Here is a 16538-nt window from a genome sequence, read left to right on the forward strand (position 1 = left end):
AGACCTAATAGTTTACTAGACGGTATTGATGACATCTCTGGTATGTCGGGGGTGCATGTACCATAGAGACAACCCATGAGACGGGGCCCATCCCAGTTTGACTGTGCCCACTTTAAAAAAAAAAAAAAAAAATGGCTGCTTTCTTTCATAAGCCCCATCTGACCAGTCTGTGGTTTGCATCTGGTATTGCAGCTCAGTTCTATTAAAGTGATTGGAACAGAGTTGCAATACCAGACCCAACCTATGGACAGGGGCGGCGCTGCTTTGGAAGGGAGAAGCCACGTTATACTAACCCTGACTAACCTTTTTTGGGTGGTGAGAATATGCTCTCCCTATAGGGCTTACAATGTTAGCAAAGATGGGTGTGGAACTTTAAAGAGGACCTGTCCCCTCTCCTGACATGTCCGTTTTAGTAACTACTTGCATTCGCCATGTAAAAACAATTCTGGAGCATCTATCCTTATTGCTCTATGTTGTGCTGTTCCTCTATTATTTCTACTAAAAGTTTATGACTGCATGGCCAGCAGCTTGCAGTAAAGGTACAGACAATTGGTAACACCCAACAGTACCTTTACTACAGACTGATGGCAATTTGTAAACTTGTAACAGAAATAATAGAGGAATTGCAGAACATAGAGTCATAAGAATAGAGGCTCCAGAATGGTTATTACATGGGAAATACAAGTAGTTAAAGCGGTTCTCTCACTTCAGTAAGTGACATTTATCATGTAGAGAAAGTTAATATAAGGCAATTACTAATGTATTGTGATTGTCCATATTGCTTCCTTTGCTGGCTAGATGAATTTTTCCATCACATTATACACTGCTCATTTCCATGGTTACAGACCACCCTGCAATCCATCAGTGGTGGTCGTGCTTGCACACTATAGGAGCTCCCACGGTCTCGGCCACCAGACAGGCTGGCGCTTTTTCCTATAGTGTGCTAGCACGACCACCACTGATGGATTGCAGGGTGGTCTGTAACCATGGAAATGAGCAGTGTATAATGTGATGGAAAAATTCATCTAGCCAGCAAAGGAAGCAATATGGACAATCACAATACATTAGTAAGTGCTTTGTATTAGTTTTCTCCACATGATAAATGTCACTTACTGAAGTTATACAACCCCTTTAATAACGCAGACATGTCAGGAGAGGGGACAGGTCCTCTTTGACCCAAGGACCCAACAGCAATTGCTTGGTCTCGGTCTATAGTTCCCACAGCACAGGGTCTCCCTATAGAACCCATCGCCTCTTTTGCCTTCCCTACAGGGTCCATTTCTCCAGAAAGAAGAGGAGCAGCAGACGTATTCTAGTAGAATTGTATATTTACTTTATTATGAATAGGATCGAAATAATTTTCTAGAATAGATTTATATAGATTTACAACCTTTCTTTAAAAAAAAAACACGCACACTCAACACTTAAGGAACTTGACTAATGACAACGTGCCACCTTGCTTTATACAGAAGGTCAGTAATCATTTACATTCATGCTTATGCGATGCCATCCTTCTCCCACAGCAGTCATAGGTGTACATGGCCGGTGGTTACACAATTATACAGGAATGTCGTGGTTTAGAGGACACTGGACGGTGTGAGCACCAGGAGTTAGGTCCCAAGGATAAGGACCACGAAGAGCGTCCCAAAACCTTAGAGTGGTAGGATTGTTCTTCTGGAGATCCACCATTGCATTATGGTATGGAGTCTTCTGGACACCAACTGTACTGCTACTGGTTTACATTCACTATACAACCGGAGGATCTTGCCCAGTCAATCCATACCTCCAAACTACAAAAACATGTCTGCTTTCTTCTACAAACAGCACCACACCGGTCTATGGGTTGTGTCTGGTATGGCAGCTAAGCTCCTACAAATGTGAACAGGACCAAGCAGCAATACCACGTACAACCTATGGACAGGAGACAACCATGCTTTTGTGGTCCAGGCTTGAGACATTCTTCAGATGTAATGGAGATCCAATGGAAACTCTGGATGATTAGTAAATTAATGCGATTTTTATTTTTTATATACTATTGAGAGGTCATTTATTCTGCATAACATTACCACTTTTCATACCACCCCTACCCGATCTAAATGTTGAATATAAGGAGATCCAACTATGGGAAGACAAAGACTGGGGAGAACAATACAAGGACGAAGGGCACCGTCTGCTGCCAGGGACCCAAAAAAATCCCTTGAGACCTTGCCATATCTACTCTACGCATCTAACTAGGTGGCCGAAATGTATGGTATAGCCCTGTATAGCCAGCTATACAGCTGCTCTTCATTAGAGATCCTCAAAACCCTTGGATGAAACTCCAGGGAGGAGACCATCAGAACTGTAGGTTTTTTATACTGTTTTTGGGGACCTTGAAGTTCTGGACAATACAGTATATGTAATGTGTACTCCTAATCTGCAGGTGGTGGGGCAGCCATTGAGTGGATGGAACCAAAGTTTTGGCCATCCTCCAGTGATGTACAAGAGGTTTCGTGGCCTGGTATAGTAGATGATGATAGATAATTCGGCTCACTATGTATGCGATAGGCTCACAGAAAGTTTTCCCTTAGAGTCAACGGGTGACCTTCAAGACATTCTGGAACACATGCATTACCACCTCAGGGATGGACTGAGAACCGCTTACAAAAGCAATAGGAATACTAATTATTACAAAATGTTACCCATATTTCCTAGAAATAAACCTCAGAAGCTACCAGGAAGCACTAACCACAAGAGGCGCCTCACAATCCATAGCACATCATAGGTTAAACCAGGGACGATCGTCTTCGTAAATGGTAGTTGACAAACAGGAATAGATCAGTTTGACAATAAACTTTGAATCAATAAATAGATTATAAAAGTTTCACATAAAGAAAAAGGGGCGTCTTTACATTGCATAGGTAGTGTCTAAAAAAAATATCATCTCTGCGAGCTTCACCCCTGTAGTGCTGAAGGATACGTGCCAGTCCAGAACATTAAGGAAATGCTTCTCCATAGAATTGGGTGCCACAAAACGAGCATCTCACCAAGGACAATGTCAAATTTGGCTAAAAAAAGGAGAACTCCAAGAGTCTTATCAAATATATATATATTTTTTTTAGGAGACTCCGCCAGATTCACAGATTACTCAGGAGGAATGTCAGCAACGAGCTGTCCGTCAGAGATCCGTGAAGTCCCATCCAAGTCTAACTTAAAATAAAAGTCTGCAAGTCTCTGCAAAGAAAGCTGAAAATGTTCCGCAAGTGACCCAGCCAGAAGGCACAATATACCCAAGACAGAGGAAATACATTCTACTGCTACTGTACAACATGCAGATGCCAGTGGCGACACTGAAGTCATCAAGCCGGTCAGGAAATCCCCTGCTGCACTGCTCGTCCCCAAGGAGCGTGGTCCTCTGGCCACACGAGCCGGGAGCCAAGATGGGGTGCACAGACAAGAGCTGGTAAATGCTCAAGAGTCAAACCATGGATGACCTTCCTGTCAGTGGAATGAATGCCCAAACAACGTGTCCCCCAGATGATTTATTCTACACGTCCACACGCTGAGAGTACGCTGAGGTTGTGCTCCCTGTGTTGCAGCGGGAGCGACTAGGGCTTTGGTTGTTGCAGTTTTCAACTTTTTTCTTATCATGGTGTTCCTTCCAGGTTTCCAGCATTTGCAATTTTCCCTGCTCTTCCTTCAAGAACACCTCAACCATTAAGACTTTCTCCCTGTGGATCTGTTCACTGATGTCCTTGGGAATGTCTGGGATTATCCAGTCGACAAAGTCGCTCATGAACATGACCAGATTCTGCAACCGAAGAAGAGCGAAGTGAGATGAGATATTGTCACACAGTGTCCAAAAAATTCATTTTTAAGGGGGTTGTCCCATCAATTAAAAAAACTTTTTTTTTTACTCTTATCTGCTTATATATGGAGGACCTGCTTGCGCAGTGAAGCCAGCGCATCATTGCTAAAAGTTTGTCTTTCAAGAAGTCAAATGTTGTGATTTAAAGGGTTTTGGTCACCTGAAAAATGGGTATTAAGCTGGCTGACATTAGCGATATGCTAATGTCAGCTGAACATAACTATATTAGTGCCATCTCACTGCCTGAAGCCTTTATTGAGAAAAACTAACTTTTATAATATGCTAATTCGCCTCTAGGAGCAGGAGCAGGGGCGGGGGGGGGGGGGCGTTGCACCTGCTCCTAGAGGCTCCGTTTGCCCACCTCTTTTCACGCCTTTCTTCTCTTGATTGACAGGGCCAGGACCAGGGCAGCGCTGCTCTCCTCCCGCCAGCCGTGTCTGCAGTGTAAATCTTGCGCCGTTCAGTATCCCGCGCAGGCGCAGTGAGGAAAGCCAGCAGCCACTGAGCGTCCTTCCCCCACTGCGCCTGCGCCGAATACTGCACGGCGCGAGATTTACACTGCAGACAGGGCCGGCGGGAGGAGAGCAGCGCTGCCCTGGTCCTGGCCCTGTCAATCAAGAGAAGAAAGGCATAAAAAGAGGTGGGCAAACGGAGCCTCTAGGAGCAGGTGCAACGCCCCCCCCCCCCTGCTCCTAGAGGCTAATTAACATATTATAAAAGTTAGTTTTTCTCAATAAAGGCTTCAGGCAGGGAGATGGCACTAACATAGTTATGTTCAGCTGACATTAGCCAGGTTAATACCCATTTTTCAGGTGACAGAAACCCTTTAATGTTAAAATAACTTATTTCCTGATGTACTGTGCATCCCAAATGGTTGTGTATAGACAACCAACAGTCAACACTGGCTGTCTTAGCCAAGTTATGTGCATGTACCAAATCTCACAAGAACAGCTCAACGTCTCCCTGGCTGTGGGGCGGTTGGACAGCGTCACAGTCAGAGAGAAGGAGATGTCCACTGACGAGAGCTCAGGACTCCTCCCCTCTATACCGTTTGCATTAATTAGCATATTGGGTGCATGGCGGTGCAATTGAGGGGACTATTTGGACAAAAAATATATATAAAAAATATATAGCATTGCACCTGCAGCAGACAGACTACTTACCAAAGTACTAGTTTAAAAAAAAAATGTAATTAAAAAAAATCACAAATAACACATTTTTGCTGGAATCATACCAGGAAAACAATGAATCTGCTATGTCTCAAACCTACCTGAAAAACAATGACAAAGGCCAATCTTGCAGCCAAAACGGCCCAGAATTCCTTTGTGATATCGTATTTATTCTCAGACCATGGAACTTCCCTGTAATCTTTGTACCTGGAGAAGAAAAGATCGCCGTTCAGTAAGATGCATCTGGCGCACAGGGAGGGCAGAGGAGACAGAACATAGCAAGGGTCACAGCATGGCTACCTGCAGATCTCCACCGGGTATCCTATGTCCTGGTCAATGTTTGGCGCGGTACCAGGTTTAAAGTCACTGACATTAAAGTAGGCAAGTGTGTTGTTGAGAAAGCCATGCATGGTGCCGTCTGGACTGTACATGTACAGGTACACGAGGCGTGGAATGAAGTCAGAGGTGAATGAGATCACAAAGGCCTGAGTGGTAATGACAAATGAGATGCATTATTCAAATGGTTGAAGGTAAATTAAAACACTTGCACACAAGTAGATTGCAACTGATCTCTGAAGGTCCCAGCAACATGAAACTCTATGATCAGCATGTGGGTGGGAGATCCAAAGTGGACAAGCCCTTTAAGATTTAGATGGAAGCAATAAAAAGTGAACGCCATGGAACCAACCAGTAATCAGGCGACTTAGATTCATGCTGTTTTAGGTAAAAAGGAAATCTCAGCCCATAAATTCCCCACTGTAGAGCCTGTCGGGCTGCCCAAACCATGACCACAGTAGATGCCGACAAGCTCCCTGGTTACAAATAGCTATGTTTGATTCGGAAATGCTCCAGAAAACATTGGGGAGATTTATCATAGGATGTATGACTGTTCAAAAATGTTAAGTGTTTGTGCATTTTGTGATTTTCTGCCTCGCTCATCATTTTTCAAAAAAAGGCAGGGTTTAGCAGGAGAAGCGCAGCGTCTCCAAAGTCCTGACAAGTTTAGTATAACTTGTTGTAAGCTACATTGCAAATCAGACCCCCGTCGATCAGATATTGATGGCCCAACCTGTGGATAGGCCATCAATATACAAATCCTGGAAAGACCTGCCAATTCATCTTCACACAGTGACCCATGGTCAACAGCCCTTTAACCATAGGCCCAGCCACAGACCCTGAGACACCAGACCTTCTGAGAGTTAGCCAAGAGCTTTCCTCAGCACAAAAAACTTCTTCTCCCAGGTAGTACACTGGAGTGACTTCTCTGGAGTGCACTGCCCGTATTGGTTTGCTCTTGAGTTACTCCAGTAAAGAAGCACACTAGTTTACTGAAGACCCTGACTCTCTAGACTCATTTCCTATTGGAGTGCCATACCATCCCCTCCGGAGATCAGCAACACCTGGTGCCACCTCAACGGTGTCCGGGGACCCAGTGTAGTGCCGGGGCCACCTGAAACCCGGTCACTACATATATCAGGGGGTAGCAGCACAGATGGCGTCTTTGGCTATGAAAATGTATCTGTGGTATGGGAACACCTGAAAGCGATATTGGGATATTTATGAACGTCTAGAGAAAGAGGAGACTTCAAGAGGACATGCTTCATGTAGAAACCATGGGACTCCTATTTCTGATTAGTAACTGGATGCCCCAATATGGACAGATTGCACTAGTCTGTTGTTTAGAACATGCTAATTACCTTCGTGAGATACTGTGTGTTTCAATACCCCAGCATGTGTGTGTGCAGTCAGTGAATAAAAACCTGCATGTCCTTAGGATAAAGGCATTGTGTCCAGAGCAAGGTCTTTTGGGAACATGGAATGTAATACTGCTCCAGCACCTCCATAATACTGCCAAAGAGTCAGGGGCGTAGCTAAAGGCTCATGGGCCCTGGTGCAAGAGTTAGACTTGGGGCCCCCCTTCCCTCAGTGCTTTGTGTGTCTTCTTATGCAGCACAAGGGTATTTGGGCCCCCTCAGGCTCCTGGGCCCGGTAGCGACTGCTACCTCTGCACCCCCTATAGCTACGCCCCTGCAAAGAGTGAACATTTTAACAATCCAGCAGTAGTGCTCATGCATATATGCATATTTCTATATGTATCCTCAATACCACCACAGGTGGTGCTATGATAAAACTTGAGGTGTGGACAGCATGGTGCCCCTTTTGCCCATGGCATAATTTAGCCCTGGGCATAAAATTGTGAACTAGGTTTGCAAGTTGACACTAGAATCATTGCTACCCCGGGAAGGGGCACATCAGATTATCTTTGCAATTTAGAGGAGTTATCCTGTTCAAGATCTTGATAACCTGTCCTCACTCTAGGTCATCAGTATCAGATTTGAGGGTGTATGGCAACCAACACCCTCACCAATTAGCTGTCCTCTGCAGCTGCAAGCACCAGAAGCAACAAAGTAGACCAAGCCAGAAGCAGACAGCTCTGTCCACTATGTACTGGACGTGTTGGGTACTGCAGCTCAGATCCCATTCAAGTAAATCCTAAGAATAGGTCATCAATATCTAGAAAATCGGAAAACCGCTTTACTGTAACTGGTACATTGCATGTGCACCAACTTTGACAAATATTTTTACTTGACGTGACATCACTTACGTTTATTATAACTGCAAGCTTCCCAATGCCTCGCAGAATATTATACCAAATGCCTGCAAAGAAACAGTGCAGCAATTACCAATCTCAGCTACATCAACTTATTCCTTTTTATTGAATATTATTTCCATACAAAATAAAACATCAACTTATTCCTAAGACCCACATGTACATAGCTCAGATTTTCTCATATAGAGCTCCAAATCCCAAATGATACAATTCTGGCTTCCAGCTTCCACCACTAGGGGGAGCTCAAGTGTTTATTGCATACGGTTTGAAGCTATGCAGCTATGAAGCTATGTAGCAAACACCTAAAGCTCCCTCTAGTGGTGGCTGCAGGCGGCACGACTTTCATCATTTTTATCATGTTTAAGCAGATTCTAAACCACATAGTATACATTTCGTCAGCACAGACTTTTAAACCAATACTGATGGAAAGAAAAAACACTTTACAAGCTTGTATCATGCTCAGAGTAGCAAAAGTGCTGTTAGATTTTTTAGTAATAATTGCATGATCACATCAATACAGGTTACATTTTGGTTGGGTAGTTCAAAGTGTCTTCCTTTCACCTAGTGGTAGACCTCTGTCTGATGCTGGAATGGAGAAGAAAACCTACAGTAGGCCCTTGTATCGAGTCAAGACATATTGCCAGACCTTATGTGGCAAAGTCTGGAGAAAGAGGAGTTACTAGAAGGTCTCTATAACACCACTGACGAAAGCTAGGTTTGATCAAACACAGCAGATCCTGGAGAACCAAAGATGAACTTGCAGAACGAGATCCTGCCTGATAACGTTACACCTTATTAATAGCCACGGGTGCAAGTTATGTAAAATGCTGCGTGTAGTTTACTCCATGTCAGAGGCCGACAGACAGGAACGTTCTCCTGCATATCTTGCTTTACAGTTTCCAGCTGGATTCAAATGAAGATTTTGTTGCAGAAATGGAAAATCTGATTCCAGTCATCTGAATGGGGTTGCTAAAGAGCCGGAGGGGGGTAATGCATTCCTCCAACTTTAGGAAGAGCAAAAAAAAAAAGGGGGACGGGTACAAGTGATGCTGCAATGAAAACAGTAGCTACAGCATCTCCATAAAATAGCCACCCCTAGCATTGTCATCAACATGCTTGTGCCATCTCCAGGATGGGCACCAGTCTCAACTCAACGGCACAGATAAAACAGAGATCTGCCGGCTAATCATTGTCCTGCTCGCTGCTTGGCGCCTTGTCTGGCTATCATGTTTCTCCAGCCAGTCGGGTCTTTTTGACTTTTTATGACATTTCTCCAAATTGGGTAAAAAAAAAAACCCACACACACTACATAATACTTTCTAGTGGCATACTATAGACCCACGTCTCCTCCTGGCACCACGTTATGGCTGTCAGACATACAGGCCACTATGTTGCACTAATACAGTGCCTGTCAATAACAAAACTGGTGCACCTATTTTGAGATCTTTAGTTCTCTTTTGTTAAAATAGATCCTTTTTTTTTGCCAATTTTTTTATTATTTTTTTCGTAACTTTTTCCCATTGCAAAATCTTTACCAGGGTCCCCAGCTACCATGTGCCATTTATAATATTAGTGTCTGGCAAAGGAGTCTTTGTGCCCTCTTGTGCACCAGGGTTCAGGTGCAACTGCAACATCTACCCCCGCCCGTATAGCTATGACCCTGTTTCTGGAAGAAGCACCCCAAATATTATCACTGATTGGTGCCAGTTTTCGATGAGCATGGGTGTAAAAACTGCCTGCACTGCAAAACTGACAGCTGGGGTGTGACTGGTGGTTACTGACACACATGAGTGGACTGGGAACGTAAAGTGGCCCTGCCAAAAATAAATAAATAAAATAAATCTTCCCCCTGTTGTAGGCGGGTCCAAACTGACAGAAGGCAGGGACAACAGAAGTAGGTGGGGCCTCCAAAACTAGTGCTGCAGAAAACTCCACCCCAGGAGAAGGAAGTAGCACAGTGCAGCCAGGGGTGCACCACCAATGAGGCGATCACCTCAGGCAGCACCAGGTAGGGGCAGCTGAAGGGAAGTGGTTAGGTTAAGAAATTGGTATTGGGGAGGGAGGGGTAGTTTTCGCCTCAGACAGCAGAAAGGCTAGGTGCACCCCTGAGTGCAGCACAATATACTGCCTCAGTAGAAGCAAATACCACAGTGCAGCACAAAATACTGCCACAGTATAAGTACCTGATGCTCCTAGCATTAATTCTTAGAGCAACAGATCTTTATGCACCCAGCCAGCACCCACGAGGACACCTCAGGCAGCCCCCTGGGCATCGGCCCACCGGGAAATTTCCCTGTAGGGTCTATGGCCAGACCACCCCTGCTGACATATGCTAATGAAAAAAAAGCATTCCCATACACCAGTCTTGATCCCTCTGAACCGGAGTGAAATGCTGAACAGAAACTGAAGTCTACGCTAGCCAGTGGCTGGCACATACTTCAGCTATAACTTACGTCAGATCCTGGCACAAGTTATAGTAAATCCGGTGGGCCACGGAATGCCCCATCCCCTTTTATAAAGTGATGAGAATCTTGAAAATCTGCAAATTATGGCGTGTGCCACAATTTATGCCTTTTTTACACCACTATTGTGGTATAAAAAAACACTTTAGTAGATGTCCCTCACCAGGCCATTGTTCTTACCAATGTCCTTTGCTCTGACAGCCACCGGTCGTCTGAGCTCGGTGACGAATTTCTTGGCGTCCAGTCTTATTTCGATGATGTTGTTCAGCAAGGCAAACAAAGGAGCCAAAGGGAAGGAGGCAACAAACAAGGTGACGAATCCAAACTGGATGACTACAGAGAAAGGAGACAGTAAATAGATGGATATAATCTGGAGGACTGGGGGGGATGGGAGTCAAGGAGTTGTCAAAATTAGAAGAACATGCGGTCTTCCAAAATTTTGCATCACACCTGTTCTATGTGGTATTGCAGCTCAGCCTTATGGACCCAAGCTGCAATATGAAAAAGCAACCCCATGGATAGGTGTGAGACCACTTCTGGAAGAAGACAGCCATCATTTTCTATTCTTGGACAACTCCTTTGAGGTAAATTTGGAATGATGGCAGCTATCTCACATACTCATTTCCATATACTCTGGAGTAAGTCCAGCAAAAGGTTCCAGGTCATAATCCAATTCATAACGTTGTTTTCTCTTCACATGGTCATCATGATCCATGTAGGTCTGTCTTCTGGACTTTAAATATCTGATCAGCTTCTTCAACTTCCTAGAAGGAGAAGTATCAGGCGTTGAATATAAGGGGTGGACTACACCTACAGATTTTATATCAGATACCAGTGCACTCACGGGATGCCTATCTCGAAAAGATTGTTCTGGATCAGCTGCTTCCCCAACATGATGATGCTCAACTGGATGCACAGTTCCATTAAACAACCACCAGGGGCGCACTGTAAAGAACATGCAGATGATTACATAGACACTAATGCAGAATATACGCCTTCTACTAAATGCATAATTGAACCAGTGTAACACTTGGTGGCTTCAGTGCCAAGGCATGCAAGGTTCAGCTGATGCCACGTGACCAGACCAGCTGTCTGTGCAATGCCATTTCACTCGAGCTGTCGCGCATACCTGATCCAATCTGCTCAACAGCTATTGACTCTTCTATGCCAAGGATCAGCAACCTCCAGCACTCCAGCTGTTCTGAAACTACAACTCCCAGAATCCTCCTTTCACGTCTATGAGAGTTACAAGAACATCCAAATAGGTGTGCATGCTGGGAGTTGTAGATTGCGGGGTTGCTGATCCCTGCTCTATGCAGTACAAAAAGAGTGTAGATTTCTGGGGGCACATACCTCTTCCATTCTAAAGGAGCCAAAAATATAGACGTAGTCTCCTGGGCGGCCAACAAACCTAACAATCAGAGGGAAAAAAAAAAAGTTTCCTTTAGGTCTTTTACCTCCATTTGGGTAAGATAAGAAGAGAATGTAGCCGACACACGTAAAATACAGGAACACCAAACACTTAGGTAGAGAATACTTAAAGGGCAGCTGTCAGCAGTTTTGTACCTATGACACTGGCTGACCTGTTACATGTGCACTTGGCAGCTGAAGGCATTTGTGTTGGTCCCATGTTCATATGTGCCTGAGAAAAATTATGATTACACTCCCCGGTAATCGGATTTTCCAGACCCCACGACAGCACCAAACTTAACCAAGAACCGCGAACACCAGGGAGGGAATAAGGAAGGGAGCTGTCGTGGGGTCTGGAAAATCAGATTACCGGTGAGTGTAATCACCATTTTTCCCCTTCCCCCCACAACAGCACCACAGAGAGAGATTACAGAGAAAACCACTTCCTTAAGGGTGAGTAACCACTTCTAGACTTTTTTCCCAAATAGAAGATCAGAGACAGGATTCAGTTGAAGCCAATAGCGAAGGTAGAAGGAGAAGACCACGTGGCAACCTTACAGATTTGTTCAATAGAAACATTAGCCCTTTCAGCCCAAGCGGTAGAGACTGCACGAGTAACATGTGCTCTCAGGAAAACTTCCATAAGAGATGTAAGCCAGGCGAATAACTGTCCTAATCCATCTGGCTAGTTGAGCAGGGTGCCCCACTTACTAGCGCCCCAACAGGATGAACAGCGCCATCTATTGGTTTCATAGTCTTATGACAAGACTATGAAACCAATAGATGCCGCTGTTCATGAGTAGTGTAGATTGCAAATTTTCCATGCAAATTGTTTTTCAGCTAAAAAACAAGGCAGATTCTGCTCATTTGCATGTCTTTCCCATATGCCCATGTTTATGCAAATTCGTTTTTACATGACAAAACTGTATAGAAAGGTTATTAAATATTTTGTTAGAACAATGAGAAAACTTTTTGTCACCCTAATGATATTGATCTAGGTGCGCAAGTCCACCCAAGCCATCCAACAGATGTCAAGCAACTTTGAGGCTTACTGGCTCTCAGTCAGATGAGAGCTGGTTTGGAATGTCTCATAGTGCACAAGGCAGCCATTGTAAAGTATGCTGACTGTAATCTGTCTCATGGATAGATTGTTGGCTTCCATATACCTATCTATTGTATGTCATAGATAATAGGAGTCCAAGACGCATTCAGCCATCCTCTTCATGCTGTTTCCAAACCATTTTGATGCAGTTTCCATCAATTTCTAACCTTTTTTTGTGAACCAGACACCCTCTCTTCTTCAGAGCAGGGGGTGTATGGTTTGATGCTCGGGTCTCCCATTGACTTTAATTGTATTAAATTGTACTCGAGCACCCGCAGTATTCGGCCGAGCACTGCAATGTGCAGAGCCGAACAGCAGCGGCAAGTATTTATAGGGTTTTGCTGGTGCACCATACCTCCTGTATGCCATCCAGACTAAATGTTCCTGTCCATCTTTTTACTCCCAACCGGGAGCCATATAGGGCTTTGTTGGTACACCCTACATCCTGTAGGCCATCCAGGCAATATGGTCCAGCCCATCTTCTCACTCCTCACCAAGAGCATTATAGGGCTTTCTTGGAGTGCTATGCTTATTGTAGACCCTTAACCACAAATAGACAACCAAACAGTCACAGAACTAGTTCACCTTGCCTGCATTGCCCCCATGGTAGACTGCCACAGAGACATGGCGGCACCTCAGGCACAGCTGGACACAGGCATCCACTCAGACGCGGCGGCAGAAGCCGTCAACCCTGCAGACGCGGTGGCAGAAGCCGTCAACCCTGCAGACGTGGCGGCAGAAGCAGTCAACCCTGCAGACGCGGCGGCAGAAGCCGTCAACCCTGCAGACGCGGCGGCAGAAGCCGTCAACCCTGCAGACGCGGCGGCAGAAGCTTCCAGCCGATCAAACATACTAGACAAGCCCAGCAGCAGAAACCAGACAATGCAAGGCTGCAGGAGCAGTTATCCCAGCAAGCATAAACAGAGAAGCAATCGCTCCATAGGCACATGAGGTTATTTAGGCACAGACGCTACAGGCGGACCGCCGACAAGGCACAGACGCTAAAGGCGTACAGACAACCAGGAATAAACTTTACAGACGTACAGCCGACCATAAATGGGTATAAAGCAAGACATTCAACCATACAGTCATCAGAATTTGGCCTAACCAACATAACACCAAAGACATACAGCCAGGCCCCGAAGTCCAAAGCCAAGAGGCAGACAGCCAGGCCCGAAAGCCCTGAGGCAGACAGCCAGGCCCCGAAGCCCTGAGGCAGACAGCCAGGCCCCGAAGCCCTGAGGCAGACAGCCAGGCCCCAAAGCCCTGAGGCAGACAGCCAGGCCCCAAAGCCCTGAGGCAGACAGCCAGGCCCCAAAGCCCTGAGGCAGACAGCCAGGCCCCAAAGCCCTGAGGCAGACAGCCAGGCCCCAAAGCCCTGAGGCAGACAGCCAGGCCCCAAAGCCCTGAGGCAGACAGCCAGGCCCCAAAGCCCTGAGGCAGACAGCCAGGCCCCAAAGCCCTGAGGCAGACAGCCAGGCCCCAAAGCCCTGAGGCAGACAGCCAGGCCCCAAAGCCCTGAGGCAGACAGCCAGGCCCCAAAGCCCTGAGGCAGACAGCCAGGCCCCAAAGCCCTGAGGCAGACAGCCAGGCCCCAAAGCCCTGAGGCAGACAGCCAGGCCCCAAAGCCCTGAGGCAGACAGCCAGGCCCCAAAGCCCTGAGGCAGACAGCCAGGCCCCAAAGCCCTGAGGCAGACAGCCAGGCCCCAAAGCCCTGAGGCAGACAGCCAGGCCCCAAAGCCCTGAGGCAGACAGCCAGGCCCCAAAGCCCTGAGGCAGACAGCCAGGCCCCAAAGCCCTGAGGCAGACAGCCAGGCCCCAAAGCCCTGAGGCAGACAGCCAGGCCCCAAAGCCCTGAGGCAGACAGCCAGGCCCCAAAGCCCTGAGGCAGACAGCCAGGCCCCAAAGCCCTGAGGCAGACAGCCAGGCCCCAAAGCCCTGAGGCAGACAGCCAGGCCCCAAAGCCCTGAGGCAGACAGCCAGGCCCCAAAGCCCTGAGGCAGACAGCCAGGCCCCAAAGCCCTGAGGCAGACAGCCAGGCCCCAAAGCCCTGAGGCAGACAGCCAGGCCCCAAAGCCCTGAGGCAGACAGCCAGGCCCCAAAGCCCTGAGGCAGACAGCCAGGCCCCAAAGCCCTGAGGCAGACAGCCAGGCCCCAAAGCCCTGAGGCAGACAGCCAGGCCCCAAAGCCCTGAGGCAGACAGCCAGGCCCCAAAGCCCTGAGGCAGACAGCCAGGCCCCAAAGCCCTGAGGCAGACAGCCAGGCCCCAAAGCCCTGAGGCAGACAGCCAGGCCCCAAAGCCCTGAGGCAGACAGCCAGGCCCCAAAGCCCTGAGGCAGACAGCTAGGCCCTATAACACAAAAATTTGCTGTAAAACCTACGCTTTTTGGAAGGGACGTCCACTTCTTGCGCTATCTCCTCCTCTGGACTGCATGCATAGGAAAAAGCCGCTCCAGAAGACCCAAATCCCCACATGGGGCTGCTTCCATTTACTTTATGTTTCAGCATGGCCTCACTTTCATTGAGGAGCGCACACGCACCTGCCGCAAGAGCCAGGTGGAAGCCCTGCACCACCACCGGCTCCTAGGGTCCTGTCAGCCCAACATATGCAGGTATGTGCCTCATAGCCCTCCAGAGCATCTCTGGGACTTCTTTGCTATGGGTAAGAACGTGAAGGAGAAACTGCAGGTCTCCCACTCCAGGGACAGGAAATCACACTGAGGTGGGAGGTTTATTCTGCAGGCTTCCTGTCCCTTGGAGCAGATCCTCTCTCTCTGTGATGCTGTCATGGGAGAAGGGAAAAATGATGTTTTATTATATGCAAATGAGCCTCTAGGAGCAACGGGGGCGTTGCCGTTACACCAAGAGGCTCTCCTCTCTGTGCAACTGCGACACCCTCTATACTTTGATTGACAGGGCCAGATGTGATAAGGTTTTCACTGCCTGACCCTGTCAAAGTGCAGAGGGCACGGCAGGTGCAGAGGGAGTAGAGCCTCTAGGAGTAATGGCAACGCCCCCATTGCTCCTAGAGGATCATTTGCATATATCAAAACATCATTTTTTCTTAGCAATGCGGGCACATATAAACATGGGACCAACACAGCTGCCAAGTGCACATGTAACAGGTCAGCCAGTGTCATAGGGACAGATCTGCTGACAGATGCCCTTTAAAGGGGTTTTATGCATTGTTGTTTAAAAGGATTTCTCAAATGATGAGCTGCTGAATGTTTGTACCACTATTGCGAACATCAGCTGTGTTCAAGTTCTCTGCAGGGAAGTGGAGTACTCATTGAAATCAATGGGCTGTTCATGAGAATATTATTATATTGTCCATGTTATGCATGCTTGGTTCAAGTGGCTGTACAGTCTGGCTTATGGAGTAGGTTCCTAAGCAAGGGATGCCCCTTAATGATGACCTTATGCCCAAACAGAACATATGAACTCTAAGCGTATCGTTGACCATCTTTTTTGTAAACCAGGCCCCACGCAGCTCATAGGGGGCAAATATTTTTCTAGACTCCTTGTCAGTAATCTTATTGTACTTCACTGTCTTCTTGAATAATAGAGCACACAGGGACAGTGGATATAAAGCAGTGTAAGGCTTTACTTACCGCCCCTTGAAGAAAGCAACGTAAAAGATGGGCGTGTAAGCATTGACGAACTTCAGAAGAAAAGCCTTGAATATCAAGCGTTCCTCAAACGTCTTGTCTGTTTTTGGAACCTCTGTCCAGAAAAAAGCAAAAAGGGTTGGATGATGTCTAGGGGAACGAGAAGCCATGCAATATTTGGAACAATATGGGTTTGTCAGATCTGCTCAGAACCTGATAATGACCAGTCGTACTCTCAGATATCTACCTCAAAGGGCTCCTCCAGGACCATACCAATCTTCTTCACATAGATGAGAATGATAAAGCAGTGGTCTTCAACCTGTGTCGCT

General features: G+C 46.7%; 1 protein-coding gene across 5 annotated transcripts in view; it reads right to left on the reverse strand.

Moving 5' to 3' along the window:
* Positions 1–1319: 1319 nt before the first annotated feature.
* ANO1 (anoctamin 1) overlaps positions 1320–16538 on the reverse strand; it is a 153764-nt gene continuing 138545 nt past the window's right edge. For all 5 annotated transcript variants that reach the window (XM_044269758.1, XM_044269756.1, XM_044269757.1 and 2 more), the window contains 9 exons: positions 16213–16324; positions 11443–11500; positions 10934–11034; positions 10708–10853; positions 10270–10422; positions 7622–7674; positions 5317–5501; positions 5118–5223; positions 1320–3790 (listed from right to left, as the gene is read on the reverse strand). In XM_044269758.1, coding sequence (XP_044125693.1) covers positions 3527–3790; positions 5118–5223; positions 5317–5501; positions 7622–7674; positions 10270–10422; positions 10708–10853; positions 10934–11034; positions 11443–11500; positions 16213–16324 — 1178 coding nt within the window. In that variant the 3' untranslated portion in view covers positions 1320–3526. The remainder of the gene's footprint in view (positions 3791–5117; positions 5224–5316; positions 5502–7621; positions 7675–10269; positions 10423–10707; positions 10854–10933; positions 11035–11442; positions 11501–16212; positions 16325–16538) is intronic.

This window comes from Bufo gargarizans, chromosome 10 (assembly GCF_014858855.1).
Source record: "Bufo gargarizans isolate SCDJY-AF-19 chromosome 10, ASM1485885v1, whole genome shotgun sequence".
NCBI lineage: Eukaryota > Metazoa > Chordata > Amphibia > Anura > Bufonidae > Bufo > Bufo gargarizans.